General features: G+C 36.7%; 1 protein-coding gene across 4 annotated transcripts in view; it reads right to left on the bottom strand.

Moving 5' to 3' along the window:
• The window catches only part of WDR33 (WD repeat domain 33), a 72,134-nt gene that overhangs the window by 21,420 nt on the left and 30,609 nt on the right, over nt 1-20,105 (bottom strand). Inside the window, exons 8-9 of one of the 4 annotated variants that reach the window (XM_068421116.1) lie at nt 8,980-9,001; nt 7,237-7,272 (exon numbers count right to left, since the gene is read on the bottom strand). The exons of 1 other annotated variant lie outside the window; for it this stretch is intronic. In XM_068421116.1, the coding sequence (XP_068277217.1) occupies nt 7,266-7,272; nt 8,980-9,001 (29 nt within the window). In that variant the 3' untranslated portion in view covers nt 7,237-7,265. Of the gene's footprint in view, nt 1-5,845; nt 6,752-7,236; nt 7,273-8,979; nt 9,002-11,399; nt 12,249-20,105 lie in introns of those variants that run through there. 2 more of the 4 variants (XM_068421115.1, XM_068421113.1) reach the window with 2 other exon arrangements.

Below are 20,105 nucleotides of genomic sequence, written 5' to 3'. Positions count from 1 at the left end.
TTGATTGACGATAGGGATGAAGGAACCCAACTCTCCTCCCCCAGCCACTGCAGGCACAACTGGAATATGCTGGGTCTCAGGGAAGTGCAGGGTCCTCAAGTTGCCAAGACTATCAATGCGCTCACAAGCGACCGCTCTGGTGGTCCGTCCTACCAACGGAGCGGCTCTTTGAGATGGTTTTTTCCCTTCTCTCTGTCTCTTCTGATGCAGAAAGAAACGAAAGGCACTGTCTGTCTGATTTACTCTGACTAAATCTCTCTTTCTCAACTAAACCATGAAGCTGAACACTGAGCAAGCCTTGCTTCTGAGTGTTTATTTGGGAGGAACGATTTGGCCAGTAGTAAGAGAGAAAGCGCTCCTCCTCCACAGTGGAAGGCAGTTCATGATAGCAGATTTTCAGCTGATGTTATTCCGTGGGTACTGCTACCCTGCAGCCCACAGGGAAAGCCAGGGGATTTTAATTCAAGGGCAATTATAGGCCCTTATAGAGAAATGTTCTGTTACAATTAATAACCGGTTGAACCATATGAAAAGGTGTTCAGCCTAGAATACTTGAGTACTATCACAAAAATGAAAAAAGCAAAGCCCAGCAAAACCATAAAAAACCCTACCCACACGGACTGGACTTACACTGGCCTCGCTGCTCCTGAAATAAAGAAAATTAGTAACGGAAGAGAGCTGAGAGACAAAGGGCTACGCTGTTTGGTCGGTAGGACTGCATCTGGAAAACAAGTTATGCTGGTGAAAGGCCATCTCTGGATGGCAGCTCATCCTGTACAAGGCCTGATTTAGGCTTTTCTTTCAAGACCTAACCTGAGTTAAACCAGCCCAAATATGTACCCTGAGGGAAAAAAGGCTCAAAGCATCCAGTTCAAGTTCAGAGCCACACTGCTAAACAGAGCAACTGAAGCACTCATCCCCTAAAAGTCTTCAAAAGAAAGACAGCACCGGGCTGACGGGCTTCTCAGGAGCCAGGTTTGATTGTCACTAGCCCCAGACCACAAAGCTGAAAGGTAGTAAAAGATGCCAAGACAGTCAGAGCTTGTAACCAGAGCAGATAAATCACTAGGTACTTATCAGCAGGCTCTTGACCATCATCAGCACATTAAAATTGACCACAGGGATCAGAAGAAACTTATAATATTTAAAACCATAACGATTATAAGGATAGATAACTGGCATTTCCTGCAGAGCGCAATCTTTCAACCAGTGTGCTCTGGACTACAGCAATAGTGGGGGAAAACTGGGACCCTCCTTCGTAATCTAATCACAATGATCTATGCTGCCCTCAAGAGAGGCATCTCTTAGACATAAGTTCTGCACTCAATGGGATCATGATACATACTTAGCTATAGGTTCCTAAGGCAATGAAGCTTTCAAATTCTTTCCTACAACAAATATACTTTAAATAATCTATTCCCCAAGGGATGAACCAACTCAGAAGAATTACATAAGATAACCAAGATAACTGAACAGCATCATCTAATGAGATACTTTTTAATTTCTTTTTTCCTCTTTTTTTTTAATTGGAGCAACTGACACTGTATATTGCTTTTCCTTCTTTCTGCTGATGGATGTACATACTACTACCTGTAATGAGACATATGATGCAGAAAATACATTTAAAATACAACTCCAGAGAATTTTCCTTCATAGTTGTTTTTAGTTCTTAGTTCTAGGCTAAGACATGGGAATCGGACTCTCCTCTGGTACAGAACCCCTGTCACCAATCACCATGCTCAGAAAACCTTAATTCATGCAAATCTCTGTAGTTTACAGTCCTTATTTGCTGATTCTAAACAGCTTTTGCTCAGTAACTTCAACAGTCACACACATGTCTCTGTGACCTAGGAGAGCCAGGATGGGAGTTCCTCTCTGGTCAACGCTTGCCCCCTTTCTGCCACCAAGCCCCTGTCTGTAAGAGGCCCAGACGTCCTGTCTTCTCCCTGTCTTGTAGGGATGCTTTGTGGATAAATGAGTTGAAAGGGGTGAATTGTTTAGAAGTCATGGCAATGGAAGGCCTACAAACAAATGAAATGAAAGACTGAAGGTAAAGATTTTTGGTAAACTGAACTCATTTAAAACAACGAGTTAATGTCTGAGCATAAAACAATATACTAACGCTTGCCAATTTTACATACTACAACTTTTTCTAACCTTCTAAAAAAATCTGTAGAAAAAATAAATTAAAAACAAGCATATGTAGATTCTTTAAAAGCTCAGATACAAAAGTAGTCCTCTAATAATACTTTTTACATGCATAATAAATTTTTTAACTGAGTGACCGTAGTCACAACCCCATTAATTAAAATGCTGTTAATACTTCTGGCCAACTTGTGTGAAAGGTTGTTCTTTGAAAGACACTGAACAGAAATACAGGCTGCTGAAAGGCGTAACAAGCTGTAATAAGATTATGTGTAGTTGTGTTTGATCAAATCCAGCATGTCACAGGTCTGGAAAAGCACACCTAAGTTAAGGACTTGATTTTTTTTTTCGCCTCTCATTCTAATTTCTGCATATCCGATTTAGTGAATGCAATATATGGTATAAAAAAGTTGCTTTGGATCATTGTCTTTTTATTACAGTCTACAACATATCTGTTTATTTTATAATGCAACTGTGTATAAACTATCAATTGTCAATTATCAGGTTTTTTGTTGTAGCTAAATTTTTTTTCTATTATATCCTTTCCCTTAGGAATGAGCCCCATTCTGAAGGCACATAAATTGGAAAGAGGATTTCATAGATGACAGGATTTCTAGATCCTTCTCAGCAATTATTTGGATGTATAGACACATACTGAGATGACACTCTGAAGGCATCTTCTTATACCTTTTTAACATCCATGTTCCAAAGAAAATGGATATTTGTAACTATATATATTTTAAAGAATGAACATAAGCATTTAACTGCAACAATACTGTTTCTGATTTAGAATTCTGTTTGCTTTGTGTTTTTTTGTTTTAAAGACACATGGTTCTCTTATGCTGTTTTAAATAGGGAGTAAATAGATCTGTGTATCCTCCACTTGAATTGGTCAGACCTGAAGCCTTTTCATCAGCACACAGTAACGTTCACCTTCCTGTCATCTGTATCCCCAAAATAACAGAACACCTCTCAGAAGAGCAGGCCCTTTGTAGGGGACTATTTCCAAGGGATCTACAAAGAGACACCAGGTCTTACTACTGTTCAAGCGAAGGTTTTCCACTCCCAAAAAAAAAAAACAAACAAAAAAAACCGACCTGCAAGTGAAAGATAATGGAAAACCACCATGTTAGTAGAAAGATGTTCTAAATTTTCTAAGTAATCCCCATAGACTTTGTTGGCTGCTTCCAGCCTACAAGGCAAATTGGATTATTCTGCCCATTCCATTTTTATGGAAGGCTTCTAAAATGTTATCTGATGGTTACTCATTCCCCTAGCAATTCCCTGCTTCTACGTAAAGCTCACGTAGGAACTGAATACCTCATGTATCTACAAGAACCTAGGTACTGTTTGGACGACACCCATCAGGTTAGCAATAAGGGTAAGAATATATTTAATTCCAATAACTTAGTGTCCTTTGCCCTATCACATTAAGTGAAATATACTCCTCTTGAAAGCTGTCCTATGAGCTCTTTCACTTCCTATTCTCCACTCCAAGAATGAATACCGCAGAAACCCTCCGTCTACAGATACACAATACGCCTCTTCTTTTTAGCATAACGTGGGAGACTGGTGAATAAGAAATTAATGGAAAAACTCCTTTCCATCTCCACTGGATTAAGAACAATGCCTCCCACCATACTTTCAGACCTCTGTCCCATAAACTCATTTTATTTTCCTCTATTTGCTCACAGTATTTCTCTAGCTCTCTGCTAGTTAGTTAAACATGGTATCTAGAGAGACTGCTAGAGTTTTAATCTGCCTACAGGGAATGTCTCCTAGCTCATCAGTATTCCTCTAAACCAGCAGCAGAATTGGACATAATTAAGCCTTGTTTACAAATCTTTTTTTTTTTCACAGTTCTATAATCATACTAAGTTTTCTTCCCAGACAAAAGCTCTTATAAGAGGATAGTTTGTTTTTACCATCTGTGAAATCAGAAGGTTAAAAAAATAATAATCAGTAAACACTAATGAGAAAAAGGTGTGGGTAAACAAGTGATTTTTCCCAAGATTACCCAGAACAGGTAATCAGCCCCCCAAATGTATTTTCATAAATGAGTTCAGAATTTGTATGTGTTAGTCCCAACAGAACTTACACCACTCAGTGAATAGTTTGAATTCTACAAAATCCTAAAACACTAGGAAAAAAAAAAAAGTTTTAACTTAATGCTACTTGTGTGCTTGCACAGCTTGTGTAACAGCAATGCACTGCAAAGATTCACGGAAAAATCATGTTGTATTATATGTAATTACCAGTAATGGCATGGAGTGATCTGAATTCTTTACATCTGTTGAAATTCAATGACAATGTCTTCTTCTGTACGGGTTTATAGTCAGGGGAAGAAATCCAGCTGGGTCCCAGTGCATGGTGGAACTGCATCATGCAGGGGTCAGTCTTTAACTAATGGGACTAATCACATGTTAAACTTAAAAGTGAATGTTTAAACTCTTCAGTGAATTGAAGGTAGGATGCTGAGCAGCTTCCAAAGCTGAAATGCATTGCTTTGAACAGAAACAAAAGTTACAGATCTGAAAATGTCTACTGTTTCAGATTTGTGGTGCCAGGTCTTTTTTTGCTAGAGTCTACAAACACTACAGAGATACTTTTCCTTTTAGACATATTTGCTTTTTCCTAACTCCTGAATCTACTTTTGAGCATTATCACTACCTACACCCAATTGGGTTATTTCCTGTATATGTTGTAAAACATATAGAGACAAAAAAGTTTGACAGCAGGTTGTGAAACAGCACAGTAATGGGACCAGGATCTGTAACGTGCCAAGAGCTGTTTAATGTTCTCTTAGAAGTGAGAACTATATGAGAACCAATTAAGTATGCATGTTTCACAATTTCTGATCATAAGACATAGTTAAGTCATATCTAGATTGATCACAGATAATTATCAACAGAAAGTTATCTTAGTATGTAAAAGTATTACAAGATTTTCACTAATTTTGCTTAAACGGTGTCCAGATTTTCTAACTTGCCACCACTTTTATGCACTTAATAAAAAACCCCTACGTATAACACTAAGTGCATTTCTGTCACAGAGTTCACCTATGTGGTGATGCTTTAAAATGCAGCATAATGCTTAGTGCAATACAGTAGTCATTATTTCTAATTAAGAAGTCATTATTAATCTTAGAACAGAAAGCCACCAGGAAGCTCAGAGCTAGCTCAAGAGAAATGACAGGAAAAATAGGGCAGAAAGTGTGAAAGGGGAAGATACACTACATTAAACTGTCCAACACCTCCTTATTCAATATAAATATGCTAGTGCTTAGCGGTAATGGCAGCTGAATTGAAGGACAAAGGCAGGTTTTCATCACAGTTAAATTATTTATGAAAAGCAGACTGGATTCTACTTTGCAGTTAGGCACAGTTATATATCAAAATTCTCATGGCATATTACTTATAATTCCTTTGCAGGCATTCATCAGAGAATTAAGAGGGCTTTTTTAAATTGCAAAAGGTAGAACAACATCCTTTTTTATGCTGGTTACTTTATCTTTAAAGTAGCTGCGACTAGATGTTCCTTTTTGTTCAAAAATTAGCCAGCCTACTGTGAAAGCAGCAACACACTTGCTTTTCATTGAGAGAAAATATTTATTTACAATGGCATTTACATTTAATGATATTAAGAATAAATGTTGTACAAGAAACATTAAAAAGGAACAGCAATTGTAAGAAAAATTCTCATGCTTCATAACAAACAGCTGACAGGAGCCAAAAAACCACTCCCTCAGACAGAAACTGTCCCACAGTTTTCTGTTGCTGGTTTTCTGGCACCTTGCTTTGAAGTATCTGGTACTAGTCACTGGATCTGAAAGAGCCTGCGCTGCCTTAATGAGCGTTCACTGTCTTAAGCCATCAGACAAGACTGATCTCTAGTCTAATGCGGCATGGCAATTACTACATGATGCCATATAGAAAAGGGGAGAGTACAGCTGTGCCCAGCAATAGAACAACTGCTGGTCCTTCAAGGGAAGGAGAATTGTGAACTTGAAAGATGAGAAATTCAATTATTTTGTCAGTCATTAGTCTGCAGTTCCCATAGATTTGTGGCTTTCTGTCTGGGTACAGAATCACTTTGCTGAGCAGCACGTTTTTTTGTAAAAACAAAACAAAAAATATCCTCGTAAAGTGTGAGCTTTCACATTAAAATGTTCCCATTCAAGTCCTCCAAACATGAAATAAACAAGTGTTTTGGAGTCTGCTCATAGCCTGTACCATCAGCTTTTTTAAAAAAGATGAATGTGATTAGAATGCCAAAAAATTTGAAGTCTCACAATTACAGTTTATCTCAAAAGTAACTATTTAACTACTGCTCAGTCAGAAAATACACTTGTATTTATGAATCAAGAACTAAGTGGGGCACGTGTTAACTGCTGCCTGAAGCTAAAAGCTTCTAGTAAGTGATGTAATTTTAAGATGCACTCATCCCAGAGCAGCTTCAGTGAGGTTTGTTAAACACATACTTCATAAACTAGTTTTATTGGCTAATTATTGTAAATGTTGACTGGTGTGTTCACTTGCTGCCATCAAGGTGTCAAAATCCCCAGCCTTCCACCTGCAGACTCTCATCAAGCCTTTGCCTGTTACACCTGTGTGAAACACCACTAAGCAAAGCCAGACAAAGTTTGACATTTTTACTGAATACTGCAATAAGTAATGGAAAGAAGGAATGTCAAAACCACAGTATTGATTTAGACATATTTTAAATTAACTTGAAGCTAATGAAGAAACTAAAATTCAGCATGGCAATTTACTGAAAGGAGGGAAAAGGAAGGAAATCAGGGAACACTGCAGAACTTGGTACCAGCTTGCCTCAAGCACTGTGCTCTGATCAAAACTTCAGTCAAGGTTGTAAGCACTAGAGTTGGAATACTTAGTTCCCACCTCAGGGAAGAGAAACAGCTACTTCTAGAAAAGTGAAGAGTAACCATAATTAATCATTCAGTACTTATTTCCTTTAACATCGTGTCAGATTTTCATTTAAAGTTCTGCTGGCGATTACAGCTGCTGCAAGAGGAAAGCATAGTCCAAATACCTAGTTTAGAGGTTAATCCAAGTTTCAAACGACTGTCTGGCCCCACAGACATCACTCTCAGCAAGCTGCTAAAACCTAAGAAAAAATTTCGTGGATCCCATCAAAAGAAGTTACAAGTAGTCTTTTACTTTTATATAACTTGATATACCCTTACTCTCAAATGAACTCAGAATCTTTTAATAAAACCACCCAACACAGAAAGACTACCAAGATCTTTCATTCAACTTGACCTTCCTTCACTGAAATAATAGGTTTCAATGTGTTTTTATGGTTAACACTACAGGGCAGGATCCTACTTTTTTACATCCCATTGAGAGGAGAGGTACTATCAACTCCCTTTTCTACCAGACAAGTAAATTACTTTTAAAGACAGCCATGTTCATCTGGCCAGTCACAGAAGAACACTTGTTCAGCCAGCTTCTCCCTTTAAGGGACAGCAAGTTTGCAGGAAGACTGCTTTCCTTCTTGCCAGCCAAAAAAGCCATGTAAGCTACTTTTGATAACCAGTTTAGCAATACAGAACAGCCCATAAGTATGAGCCCATTATCATTTTAAGCAAAGAAATAGTGAGTTTAGGTACACAGAAGTTAGAAAAACTATTTTCTTTGGTTATAGGGCAAATACCACGTGGGCACCTGCTCTCAGTAATAAGTGAACAGCAGCTGGCCCAGAGGTGGGGGGACAACAGATTATCAAACTTTGTATAGACTCTAGGAAAAGATGTATTTGTGTCAGTCAATAATCCAGACAATTAGCAAGAGATCCAAGAAGGGAAATGCAGATTGAGGCCATTTAACTTGCTCTTTGCATTTTACAATACCAGCAAGTTGAGCAAACTAGGAAGCAGCAGGTCTACTGAAGTGAACTGCTGGCAGAAAGCAGAGCACATCACGTTGGCCTAAGCTGCAAAGCACTACTCTTTCTATATAGAGGGGAAGCTGAACAGACAGGAGAATTTTCATCTCAAGCACAAAGGACCAATTTTCAAGCAACTGAAATATGAAAGGGCCGTAAATCATGAGGACAGAAACACAGACAATGAGCAGGATACCATGAACTAAACCAGAACAAAACCCCAGCATGTAATATCATATGGTGACTTACGAACATGTCTAATCTAGTGGTGAACTCGGGGCTAATAGAAACACAGCAAAATTTAAAAAAAAAAAAACAAACAACAAAAAACAGTGCTAAAATGTAATTAAAACACAGGAGCAAAACGATGATTTGAATAGTGTTACAGAAACATAACAGAGATCATACCTTCCACTGGTAAATGGAAGCAAAGAAAAGATTTGCTTTCAATCAAGCAGCAAAGAAAAGATGAGCTCAGGTGAGAGACAGAAACAAGGAATGTTTTATCACAGTCTTACTTCAAATTTCTGCACTATCAGTGCTCTTATTTCCTCTTACTTTTCTGTGCTTTCCTGTATCACCACCACCACTGCATCTGTGGACTCAGACCTCTTCCCTGCCACCTATTCATTTTGAAATTTAAGAAAATATTTTCCTCCTTTAGATTTAAAGATAATACTGAAGTTCCTATTTAAGTAGAAAAGCCCAAATACTTTTTATTTCTCTATCAATTCTAAAAATAGGTCCTCTATTAAGCAACTGTTTTGTAGAGTGTGGCTGTATAAATATATACGAAGCTCTCTAAAATACCATGCATCCCCATGTATCATTCTAAATTCCACAGGCACATGAATGGATCGAGTAGTAAAGCTCTTCAGATGTGATTGAACAGAGAGACAGGGAAAAAAGATGGTGTTGAAAACTTACCAGGGATTTTGTGCGATAAAACCTAACAAAGAAAGGGAGAGATGTCAACAGGAAGGAACGGGATAAAACAATCCAAAGCGTACTTTAACTCAGATGTATCAAAACCAGGGGGAAAAAATATGGAGAACATGTAAAAGATGACAGACATGGTTATGAGAAGAAAGGCAAAGGGGACCATCACCAGTTTAAGTGAGGTTCCAATCAAAAGGAGTTGGTAACAATTTGTGGAAAACACTGTTCTCTGATTCATTTACTAACGTCACAAGTAGAGGTGAACACAACAAGTGGTATTTGATTTAAAGTGCAGGGGAAAAAAATACTGTTTCTTCTTCATGTAAAAAAACAGGTGTGAAAGAAGTTTCCTATGACAACATATAAAGGGACTCTTCTTTAAGATCAGAATAAAGGATACAAGAATTAAACAGACGCCACCACACCATATTACGGATAGACTGAATACTTCTTCGAACCCTGTACTTCTTGAAGTGACTACCAGTTAGATTTTTTCACTGCTGACTTCAAAGGAACAAAAAAATCAGACAAGATATGAATATTGTACCAGCATTTAAGTGTGGTGTTTCCCTCTGTGATGCAGAATATGACTGAATTTGTATTTGAATCTCCAGGTCCATGCACTCAGTAGCATGTTACAAATTTCCAAAATAAGCATAAAGGAATGGATGCAGAGGTTTGCAGGAAAGTATCGTAAGAGCACACTGCAATTATAACAGCAGTGTATGTTCTCATGAATTAAGCGGAACTCTCATGGAAAAAAAATCTTGATTTTCTCCCTAGAAGCAGAAAAATATTCAATTCATATGCCACATCTACACAGGGAGCAAAAACCTTCTGGATGTTTTTGCATACCTGTCCATGTTAGCACCAGAAACACTGCCTAATATTTCAAAATGAAAATTTTCCAGTTTTCCAATTAAAGGATAGACAGAAACTTTGTTAGTCAAAAACCTTATACTCCCAGGGAAAACAAAGTTAGTCTGAAATATTTTTTTGAACTCTACAATAAAGTTTTAAAAAATCTTTTTAAAAAGTTTATACAAAATTCTAGAAAATACATAAAAAGCCAAATGACATGGACAAAAGAATCCAAGACAGAGAACGTCCATCTATTTGTGCATAGCAGAAAAGGAACAGTTCAGATCATCTCCTCAGCAATGCTGAGAAAAAAGAAACTTCTAAGTTTTTCTGAAACAATGATCTTGCCTGCAGTATTTTAACTCAGTCTTCTTTCTTACAAGACTAATACAAAAGCAGTAATATTAATAATCGATATTATATTAATAATTGATATTATATTAATAATTGATATCCTAATTATTACTATTCTGGAAATAAAGTTGAAAATATAAACAAGTTATCTATGGGACTTTTTTTCCCTGGGTTTTGCAGCATTTGTTACATGAAAACACCACCACAAAAGATACCTGCTAAACTTCAGTCATGCCAATCATCTGCAGCTGTGTAAAAAATGTGGGCTCAAACCAACAAAAGAAAATGCCAACTAGATAATCAGTTCAAAATAAAAAGCAAAAGAGAACATGTGTTTAGTGGGCAGATGTGATTCAGAAAGAAACCCTTTCCTGAGGAATCTTTAGATTTCTCTCAGTGCTTTCTGTAGCAGCTTTTGAAGTTTTTAATCTTACACACACCAAAAGAAAGGAAATGTAAAATATTTTTCCAGTCTCAGAAATGTACAAACCAATCCACATAATAACAATGAACTGGGTCCATACAGGAAACTACAGAGACAGGAGACAGAAGCTCAAAAGTGGTGCTTTTGGGAAAATGGCATAAGTTCACAAAATAATAGGAAGAACAAAGTAGGTTAGGCACATAAATAGTGAGGGTAGAGTCGTCACCAGTAAAAGGTTGCTGTCCTGACCCTTGAGGGGAACTGATCTGTGCTCTTCCAATAAAGATTCCTACATTCTTTCACTGTGTAGGAACAGCAAAGCTGAGGAATGGAAAACTGCAATATTTCTCTTCTAGGAAGTCGGACTTTACAAATCTTCTGTAAAATAAAGTTACTGATAAATTGAGTCAGTGACTGTGGGGGAGGTATTAACATCTCCTCTGCACTTGCACAGATAAATCTCCATACATAGTCTCATTGAAATACTAACAGAAGCTGAGAACAAAAAAAGATTACTTTCATGAAAGATGGATCATTTCTGTGTCAGAAAAGGCTATATAAGAGCATGCCATTGCTACTGAAGTAACTCACTGAGGAAGCTGAAAATTGTTGGCAAAATGATGCAAGATAACAGTTCTGCCAAATTCACACTTTGATTTTTAATATTTTTGTTAATACAGCAAGCCTGTATTGGGGAGCAAAGTGCATTTTTAACCTTAAAAAGATAACAAAAAAAAAAAAAGGAAGCTTTAACAGGTATAATCCCATGTCAACAGTTTATTTTCAGTGCAAGTTAAAATACAGTTATTGCTTTAGTACAGAGAATACACCTTCATTAGGCTAGTCTCTATTTTTGGAATACATATTCCCTTGTGAATTGTCTGCTGCTAGAAGATGCACTTTTACAAACATCTGTGTGTCATGAACGTGATCAACTGCGACACAAGCACTACATTGGAGAAAGAGGTACAGCAGGCTGAGAATCACCTGGCTTTAAGAACAACAGATTCTTCATCTGTCTGAGACTGGGCATTAACCATTGGTACTCCAGCAGCAGCATCCTAACCTCCTCAAGAGGGCACATCAGTGAGGCTGGTTGTGCCTTTGTATCAACGCACCTTTCGCAGAAAAGGAAACACTAGGGGTGTGAAGCTCTTTTACAGTGAGATGCAGTAGGCATGACAGATACATTCTATGGCAAAATAAGCAGCAAAACCCGTTATTCCACAAGTAAACTCTTACAAAAGTTATAGTAGTTTTTAAATAAAGCCTGATTTATCTATCATACAGTTCTATGAACAGTCTTTTCTGCTAGTGAGTGAATGAAGAGAATCGTTTAGTGCAATTTACCATCTTTCACTACCAGATAATTTATGCAGACTGATTGGAACTAGAATTATCACACAACAATGTCAGTAGAACATGTTACCTAAATCAGCAGGGTCACCGGTTGCTACCACGCAGATATCCAGTTTACAGTAACTGGCATCAAAGAGCCACGGACTGTAACAAACTGAAAAATTAATTAACTTCTCACTCCTAAGCTCGAGTCTTCCTTTCTGTGCAAGGATGGCAAAGAGTAGACACATCAGGAAAAATATTCTGGTACTCTTCATGTCTAGTAAATGCAACATTAATTTCTAAGATTTTTAATATCAAATTAAAAGTCAAATTAGATGCCAATTAAAATTCCTCAAATTGTTCATTTTCAAATATCACTAATAAACTACGTTTGTTAGATACCTATGATAATTGCTGCTCTAACAAATCCTTCTAAGTATTTTTCAGGAAAACCTGTCTCATCCCTATTCCTTACTTGCATTTTGACATCTTGCAAAAAAAGTTTAAAAACTTATCCAAATACCGACATTCCATTGGAACAAAAGTTATTAATTTGGTAAACAAAATATTTTGCAATGGGTTAAAAGCAACTTCTGTTATTTCTAGTAAATAATTTCTGTGGAATAAACCACCATTATTTAGAACCTTCTTTGAATACCAATAAAGTGCTATGGCTTGCTCCGTGTTGCAGTGACGATACCTGACAGGACAGAGCTCTGCACAAACTAACACAACTTCAACCACTGTGTGCAACACAGAGACTTAATTGCCAGTATTTCCACCCAGACTTACTAGGAACAGAGATCCTCATGGTGAGATTGTAGACCAAAACACATATAGTAAGTGCTCTTAGGAAGAAATATATTCCTTGAAGAATTCCGTGACGCAGGGAATAGAAAATAGCAAAGTGGGAGAGAAGCACGCAGCGTGTGAAGAAGCCTTTGAGCAAGCGGGATGGGTTTTTTTCAGACAGGAAGCAGCAGTTACGTCTCTACAAAAAAGGCTGGCAGGATTGCACCTGCTATTTAAAGCCTCCACCATTCCAGTTTTATAATGTGAACATAGAAATTCTGAAGTTTAACACTAGCATTAAAGTTTCTGATTGCATTTTTATAAAAGCCCTGTTTGAAATTGTCAGCAAATGCAATACGTGCTACAGAAATGACAAATCTGACATGCTTATGTAGGTGACTGGAATGGTAATTTTTTTCTCTGTTCCTTTGGAAGCAAAGGATATTCCTGATAAGCTGGAAATAGTGTGAAAGAGAAAACCTACCTTTGCTCAAAAATCTCCATAATACAACTGTAGAGTATAAAACAATTTAATATAATAATAGAAATGTCTGAGTGAATTTAGCTTTTTATGTTCCTAGTCTTAATACCATTTGCTTACTCGTAAGTCTCTGGAGAACGGGGACTTCCAAAAGGAGAACAGTGATCCACAGAAATCCACATTCGTCAACATTATCGATATTCCTAATCACTAGATTTAGCAAACTAGCCAAGAGAATAATGATTTTGAGAATATATGTATTGCCAAAGAGAAAACACCTTGTACATTCATTTTAAGTAGGTGGAGTTCCTGCTAGGGAAGCAACAAAGAGCCATTGCTGTTTGAGGATTTAAGAGCATAAAGCAAGATCTGTAGGGGAAAAGACATCTTATTATCCAGCTATATCAGCTGACCTAAAATGAGCAAGTTTCTGTGTCCTTAAGACAGGTTGGTGTGTCTTTTTTTTTTTTTTAAATCCACAACAAAAACCAACCCTTTTTTCTAACTATATCAGCTGGTCTAATGAAAAACATTATTTCTGCGTACAAATTATGCATGGATAAGCGCGAGCAGAAGGCAGATGTAAAGAAAAGGCAGGATTCCTCTTGACCAGGCACAAACAGCAAGCAGTAACACACTGCACCGTATCAAGCTGCACACTTAATCAACCTTAGAAAATAGAGATATCTTGCTAACAATTTTTAGATCTTGTAACTATGCTATATACAAGTATGCTCGATAGCTGTCCAGGCAGTATTTTCCATATGCAACTGCTTCTTGCTACCGATTAATTACAATTCAGAAGGGGGGAATTTTGTCTACAGATTTTGAAATGTGTTGTTATTCTTTTCTAAACTCCCAGAACAAATCTGGCTTGGACTTTTCAAGTGCTTGAAAAGTAGCGTGTTTCAAGAGAAAGCAACTTATTTTTAGAATAATTGCAGTCTCAAAATTATATTTAATATTGTGCAGTCTTCTGTTAACATGCTTAAACTTGGAAATTAATGAAATAATTTGGGTTTAGACATAAAGGTCAGTCAAGACCTGGGATAGGTGTGGGCATGAACAATGAAATACACTATGTAGACCACCTTTTGCTTGAAAGAAAAAAATATATTCTTTAACACCCATTTCATCTAGACATAAAGGCTGATGTTTGCAAATGCACCAGGTCTACTTATGGCTCCTTTGGAGGACTTAGAAACATGATCTAAAGAAATGCCCCTTCAAGAACAGTAATGACAAAGCAGATGGACAAACCTAGGCTGCTTCAGTTTAGGGAGTAAAGCAGTTACCTAAATTCATTTTTTCCTTTAAAGCAAACGTTTGCAATCTATTTTAACTGTGCGTGTGCTTTAGAGCTTTACAACACTACCTGCACAATCTATTTCAGGGCTGCATAATTTTGAAAGAACCAAGAAAGCAGCAAACAAATATTAAGTCCATAAAATGTTCTACTAAGTACCATTATAAAGGCTGTATACCAATAGACTGACTGAAATTACATATGCATATATAACAATTGCATATATATATGTATATCTATAGATATCCATTTACCTCACTGTTATTACATAATCAGCAGGAGCTTCGAAGACCGACAGCATGCTATCACATCTTCCATCTTATTTACAACAAATTTTCATTGCTTGTAGGAGAACTCTAAGCAATACTTAAACTTCAGTAATGATTAAGTTGAACAAACTATTAATCATTATGAAATGACCAAACATACATCATCTCTGGAAAAAGTTCCACTAAAAATTATGAAATCTTTCCAATCCAAATAGCTAGTGTGCATTTTCTCAGGTATGTTGAAAGCTGGAAGGAAAACAAACTAAAAAAATATATTTTTGACACAGTCTTTTGAAGGTCAGTTCTTATGTCATATATGCTGGTGTACAGCTGAAGGTAACTAAAAATTCAATCACAAGGATTTTTTGTTCCTTTGTTTGCGCTTTGGCAAAACAGGGGAATTCAGTATCATAAGATCACAGGATAAGTCAGGTTGGAATGAACCTCAGAAGTCTCTTGTTCAACCTCCTGCTCAAAGGTATTGGGTCAGACCAGGTTGCTCATGGGTTTATGCAGCTTTATTTTGAAAACCTCCAAGGACAGAGACTGCACAATACCTAAAATTAAGCAAAACTCTCACACTGTTCTACTGCCCTAGTAAGAGAACAGCTAAAAAACCTGAAAATAAGACCCTCCATTTCCTCAATAAAAATAGCCTTTTAAATGTGTTTTCCACTAGACTAGAGGAGGAGATAAACTAAAATATTTTCATTTTAATAACTTTTAACTTTACCATAATACTTATTTTTCTAATGGCAACACACCTGAAACATCAAATGAGTTTGAATTCAAACTTCTGGGGATTCCCATTAGACTTGTACTTAAGTGGGAAATTACTTACCTGTGAATGCCATTTATACATCAATTTGTGCTATGTATCTCCAAATATTAAAGAATCATGAAAATTCTCTTTTCAAAGGAAAATGTTTTACTTTCATCTGAAACTCTATGCCCCATCTCAGGACAAGTTTCTCCCATGGAAAGTTTGGAGCAGGGGAATCAGCTCTTCACTGAATCAAAAGAAGATTCTCATATTTTTTAAGTGTACTGATCATTTATAAAGCCAGGAAGAACCTCAACTTTTGATGAAAAGTAGTTCTCAATGAGCATTAGGCCTTGTGTTAAGCAAGGAAGAATGCTGAAGTCTTGCTATGCAAATTCTCAACCTGAGGACAATAAATACTTATCAGAGCTACTCCTTCCTTAAATCTTAACACACACAGAAAAATAAAGCCGAATAGGATCATCTTGGAGAAGAGAGAAAGAAGTCAGCTATAAAGAGAAGTTCAAATGTAGAAGTATTGTATGAATATTTAGACTTGATTTTCCCTACCGTGTAATAATAGTAATAACAGACTGGATCCTGAGCTACTTCTTTTTTTTCATCAATTCATTCTACTCTTTGATGGCTAGAATAGCTACAGTTAAGCTCCAAGTTTATCAGGTGTTATGACTCTTTTCAGAAGAAGGCTTTTTAAAGCAATGGAAGTTTAAAAAGTGATATTTTAATATAACATTTAAAGTATTTTCATGCTCCATCATTCTAAATAAAAAGGCAAAGAAAAAAGCTATTGCACACGTGGTAGAAAACATGCATCTGCCAGCACAGATCAGAAAGCTGGGTTTGGTTTTTAGTAAAAGATACTGTTTTTCCCAATTTTAAGCAGCCAAGGGAATACATTCCACAGCTTTTCTGAATGGAAATTTAAAGTTTACTCTCTCACATCTCAGGGACTTTGGCAGAAACACCTATTCCCAGTCCTGTTATAGTTAACTTTCTGTTTCTCAGGTCAGGCTCATATTTAAATAGCCATGGTAAGTTCCCTTTAAAAGCTTATTTTGGTGAGCAAAAAGGTACACACACAATTTCTACGAGGGTTAAAGCCAGTTAAAGATAGAAAGTTATCTTCAAATACAATATATGCAAGAAAATTACAGTCCTTGCCTTGTCTACACCAGAAAATTATACTGAAGTGATACAACCTCTTCTTTACGTGGCTGTAGTTGTATCTGGCATAGCTCTACCCACCTACGTATCTTTATTGGAGCAAAATCAATTTATACACAATATGACAAATTTAAAGAAAATTCTGCATTTTTAAAAAACTATATTCTGTGATTCTGTGTAACTAACCCATGCTTTAAATTGTTGAACACAAGCCAGAACTTGATGGACTGTGTAATGTATCAAAACAGTGTCTTGCAGAACTAGAAATATCAGATGCTTCCACTGAGATAATAATTACTAATAGTAATCCAAACTGTCTGGGATGGAAGAAATGTTAAACTTAGTCCGTGAAGCTTTTATAAGATAAAAATATTTTGAAAAGTTGTAGTTTTCTCTTATATAGCTGTACTTCTGATGCTTACAGCTGTGCTTCTTTAAAGACAATTAACAGCCCTATCATTTTTTAATTAAAAAAAAATTGTAAAAATCCTTTCCTCCATAAAATATGAATTTATAAAACTTCCAAGAAAGTTACTTTACTTGCAATACACACATATACTTTCAGCAGTAAAAATAAAAATGTCTTCCCTTGAAAAGTGTTTTGTTTTCAACAAAAAGCCTTTACCTGTAAATAGCAAAATTAAATGAGTGTTTGTATTTTCACTGTGAAATGAATCTCAGTCACTTGGAAAGTTCTGGCACTGTACTTAGAAAATTAATGTTTATCACACGCTTGCATGCTTAATCTAATCAACCACTTTTTGCAGAAGCATGCAGCACGTATGTGCCTCGATTATATTCTCAACTGAAGCAATGCAGAGCTAGCCTTAGGTCTGAAGAGCAACTATTAGATATTTCAGTTTTAGAGCTGTTAAATCAACAAAACTTGGGGGAAAAAAAAAATCCACATTACTTCTTAGGGACTAATAAAAACTGTAAGGGGTTTTAATCAACTGGTAGAGACAGCTTTCCCCTGCTTACAGTAGGAATGATGGTGCCACTCACTCACTAAAATAGCACTCCATACTCGTCTTCCGAATCAATAATGAACGTGTTCCTAACTCTACTCGAACTTATCAACTTGAGTCTCTAACAGTCATGACACAGCACATAAAATTTAAAAGAGATTGGGGAAAAAATACGTATGTATATGGGTACTGTTATTACACGTTTCCATACACACATTATAGTATGTATACACAGCCTCTTGGTACAGTATATACTGTCCTTTTGTGTCTGAGTGTGTCATCCAGCCATAAAAACCCAGCCTCTTCTCTGGCTGCTCCAGCAACTGAGGTTGCCCTGATTTACCCCACAATGGAAGGAGCATAACTTCTGTTAGTTTCCACCACCCTGTTCTCATCTCCTTGCTCACATTGCCACTATCTTTTCTCAATCATTACACCAGCTGTTCGTTTTATTAAGTTTTTTCATACTGACACAGCCTCAACACTTTCCCCCCATTTGCTATCCTCCTCCTTTCCAGCCACCTTTCACCTAATTTTTTTCAGGATTCTTATTTATCCCTTTCTCCTGATCTGCTATACAATCTCATTTCAGCACATTCCCCAGTTTCTCCTTTGACTCTGCATCCTCCTACATGACTAGCTTTCTCATGAGAATGTAAGGCTAGGTAAGGAAGAGAGAAAAAAGTACCACCATATTTTAGGGAGAACGTTTGCAAGCTATATCCCCATCTCCCAGTGCCTGGCTGCCCATATGAACGTGTAATCTTAAGTATGAGAACTGCAGTGTTATTCACACGATAAAACTTGATGCAAAGTGTTTCACTACTAAAGCCAGAATATCAGAGTTAAATGTACTATAATAGGAAATAATTTGAGTATGTGGAATTGAAATGATGCAAAAGAAAATATCAAACGTTTTGCAAAGTCTATGCTTACCTAGATGCACAGAAGCTTTTAGTACAGTAACTACTGGATATGAAGAGAGGAAAAAAAAAAAACAAACAGCGGTCTCTAAAGTGGAGTCAAGAACCCTGTAAGGTAAGTTTCTAAGGACTAACATGGGTTATTTTCACAAAGGAATTATTGGTTTTGGTTTTCTAAAGACTCCTACCACTTATTCTGAAATAGCATATTTCTATAGTTATGCTCTAGAAGGAAATGGTATGTCAGACAAAAGATTCCATAGAAAAAATAATAAATGAAGTGCCCAATTCTGAGAATTTATCCACATAAGATTTTATCAGAGAAGATGAGTTACTAACATAACTTGCATAAGACTAACTCCAGATGATTTTGTTTCTGTTGAGAACCTTTGATATGACAGCTATGCTTGAGTAGATACCAGGAAGCCACCATCCTTAATGCATACAACCTGCATCCTTTTCAACAATTACACTTGCACTGAGAAAGGAAGACTGGTATCATCTTAGCATCAGTATTTAAATGCCTTTTTTTCATTAGTATCAACGTAACCCACTTAAAATAGTGTTTTGCTTTCTCAACAACGATAAGCAGGGCTTGAGGACAAAGCTCACCGTTGCACCAATGGGTCTCACTGTAGGTGAAATCCTGACCACTATGCAGAGTATCGTGCCATATTGTGTTCACTTCTATATGTAGTCACAACAGATGACAGTGAAGTTCTCAGCACTGAAGCATTTATATTAACAAACTATAAAAAAGGTTTCACCTAGTTTAGTATTTATCTACCCCTTGCAATTATCAAACACACAAAAGGAAGCAGATGCAAGAAAACCTGATGCAATCATAAAACTTCTTAAGGAAGGATCACGTATTTCAGCAGCACTAAGTGTTGGCTGTGCTGTGAAACACTAGGGTTTCTCAATATTCCTCCAAGCTTCACAAAATATATTTATTGTAAGTATTGGCCTTTTTAGTGTAAAATTTGCCCTTGGACTCAACATGAGAGACTATGTAACTTTCAGCTTTAGGATAATTTTGAGAGAGGAAGAGAGATTTCAAAATTGAATCTGCACTAATCTCATTCTTGCACAGTGCCTCTTCATTCTTGTCTCATGAAAAGCATTGACAGAAGCATCTGGTATAACTTTTTTTATAGCATGGTACTGTGGCTCATCTCTTATGATCTTTCATTCATTCTTTGAAAATTCCATATATTCTTAATTATTAACTTTTCAGGATTTTTAAAACACTAGATTCTAGATGAGAATCAGAACTCTAAGGCTTAGGATGTCATACTTCAACATTACTCAGAACTGAACTGCAATATAAACCGAGTGCTTTTAGGCATATCAGATGCAACCAGCTCCAAGAGCAGTCGTCAATGCCCTCTAATCCTCCTGGCATTGTTTTAGGGAGCAGAGAAAAGGCATCATGAAGCTACCTCCT

Source organism: Nyctibius grandis, chromosome 32, assembly GCF_013368605.1.
Source record: "Nyctibius grandis isolate bNycGra1 chromosome 32, bNycGra1.pri, whole genome shotgun sequence".
Taxonomy (NCBI): domain Eukaryota; kingdom Metazoa; phylum Chordata; class Aves; order Nyctibiiformes; family Nyctibiidae; genus Nyctibius; species Nyctibius grandis.
The sequence above is the reverse complement of the archived record's forward strand: the minus strand, read 5'-3'. Positions and strand labels throughout refer to the sequence as shown.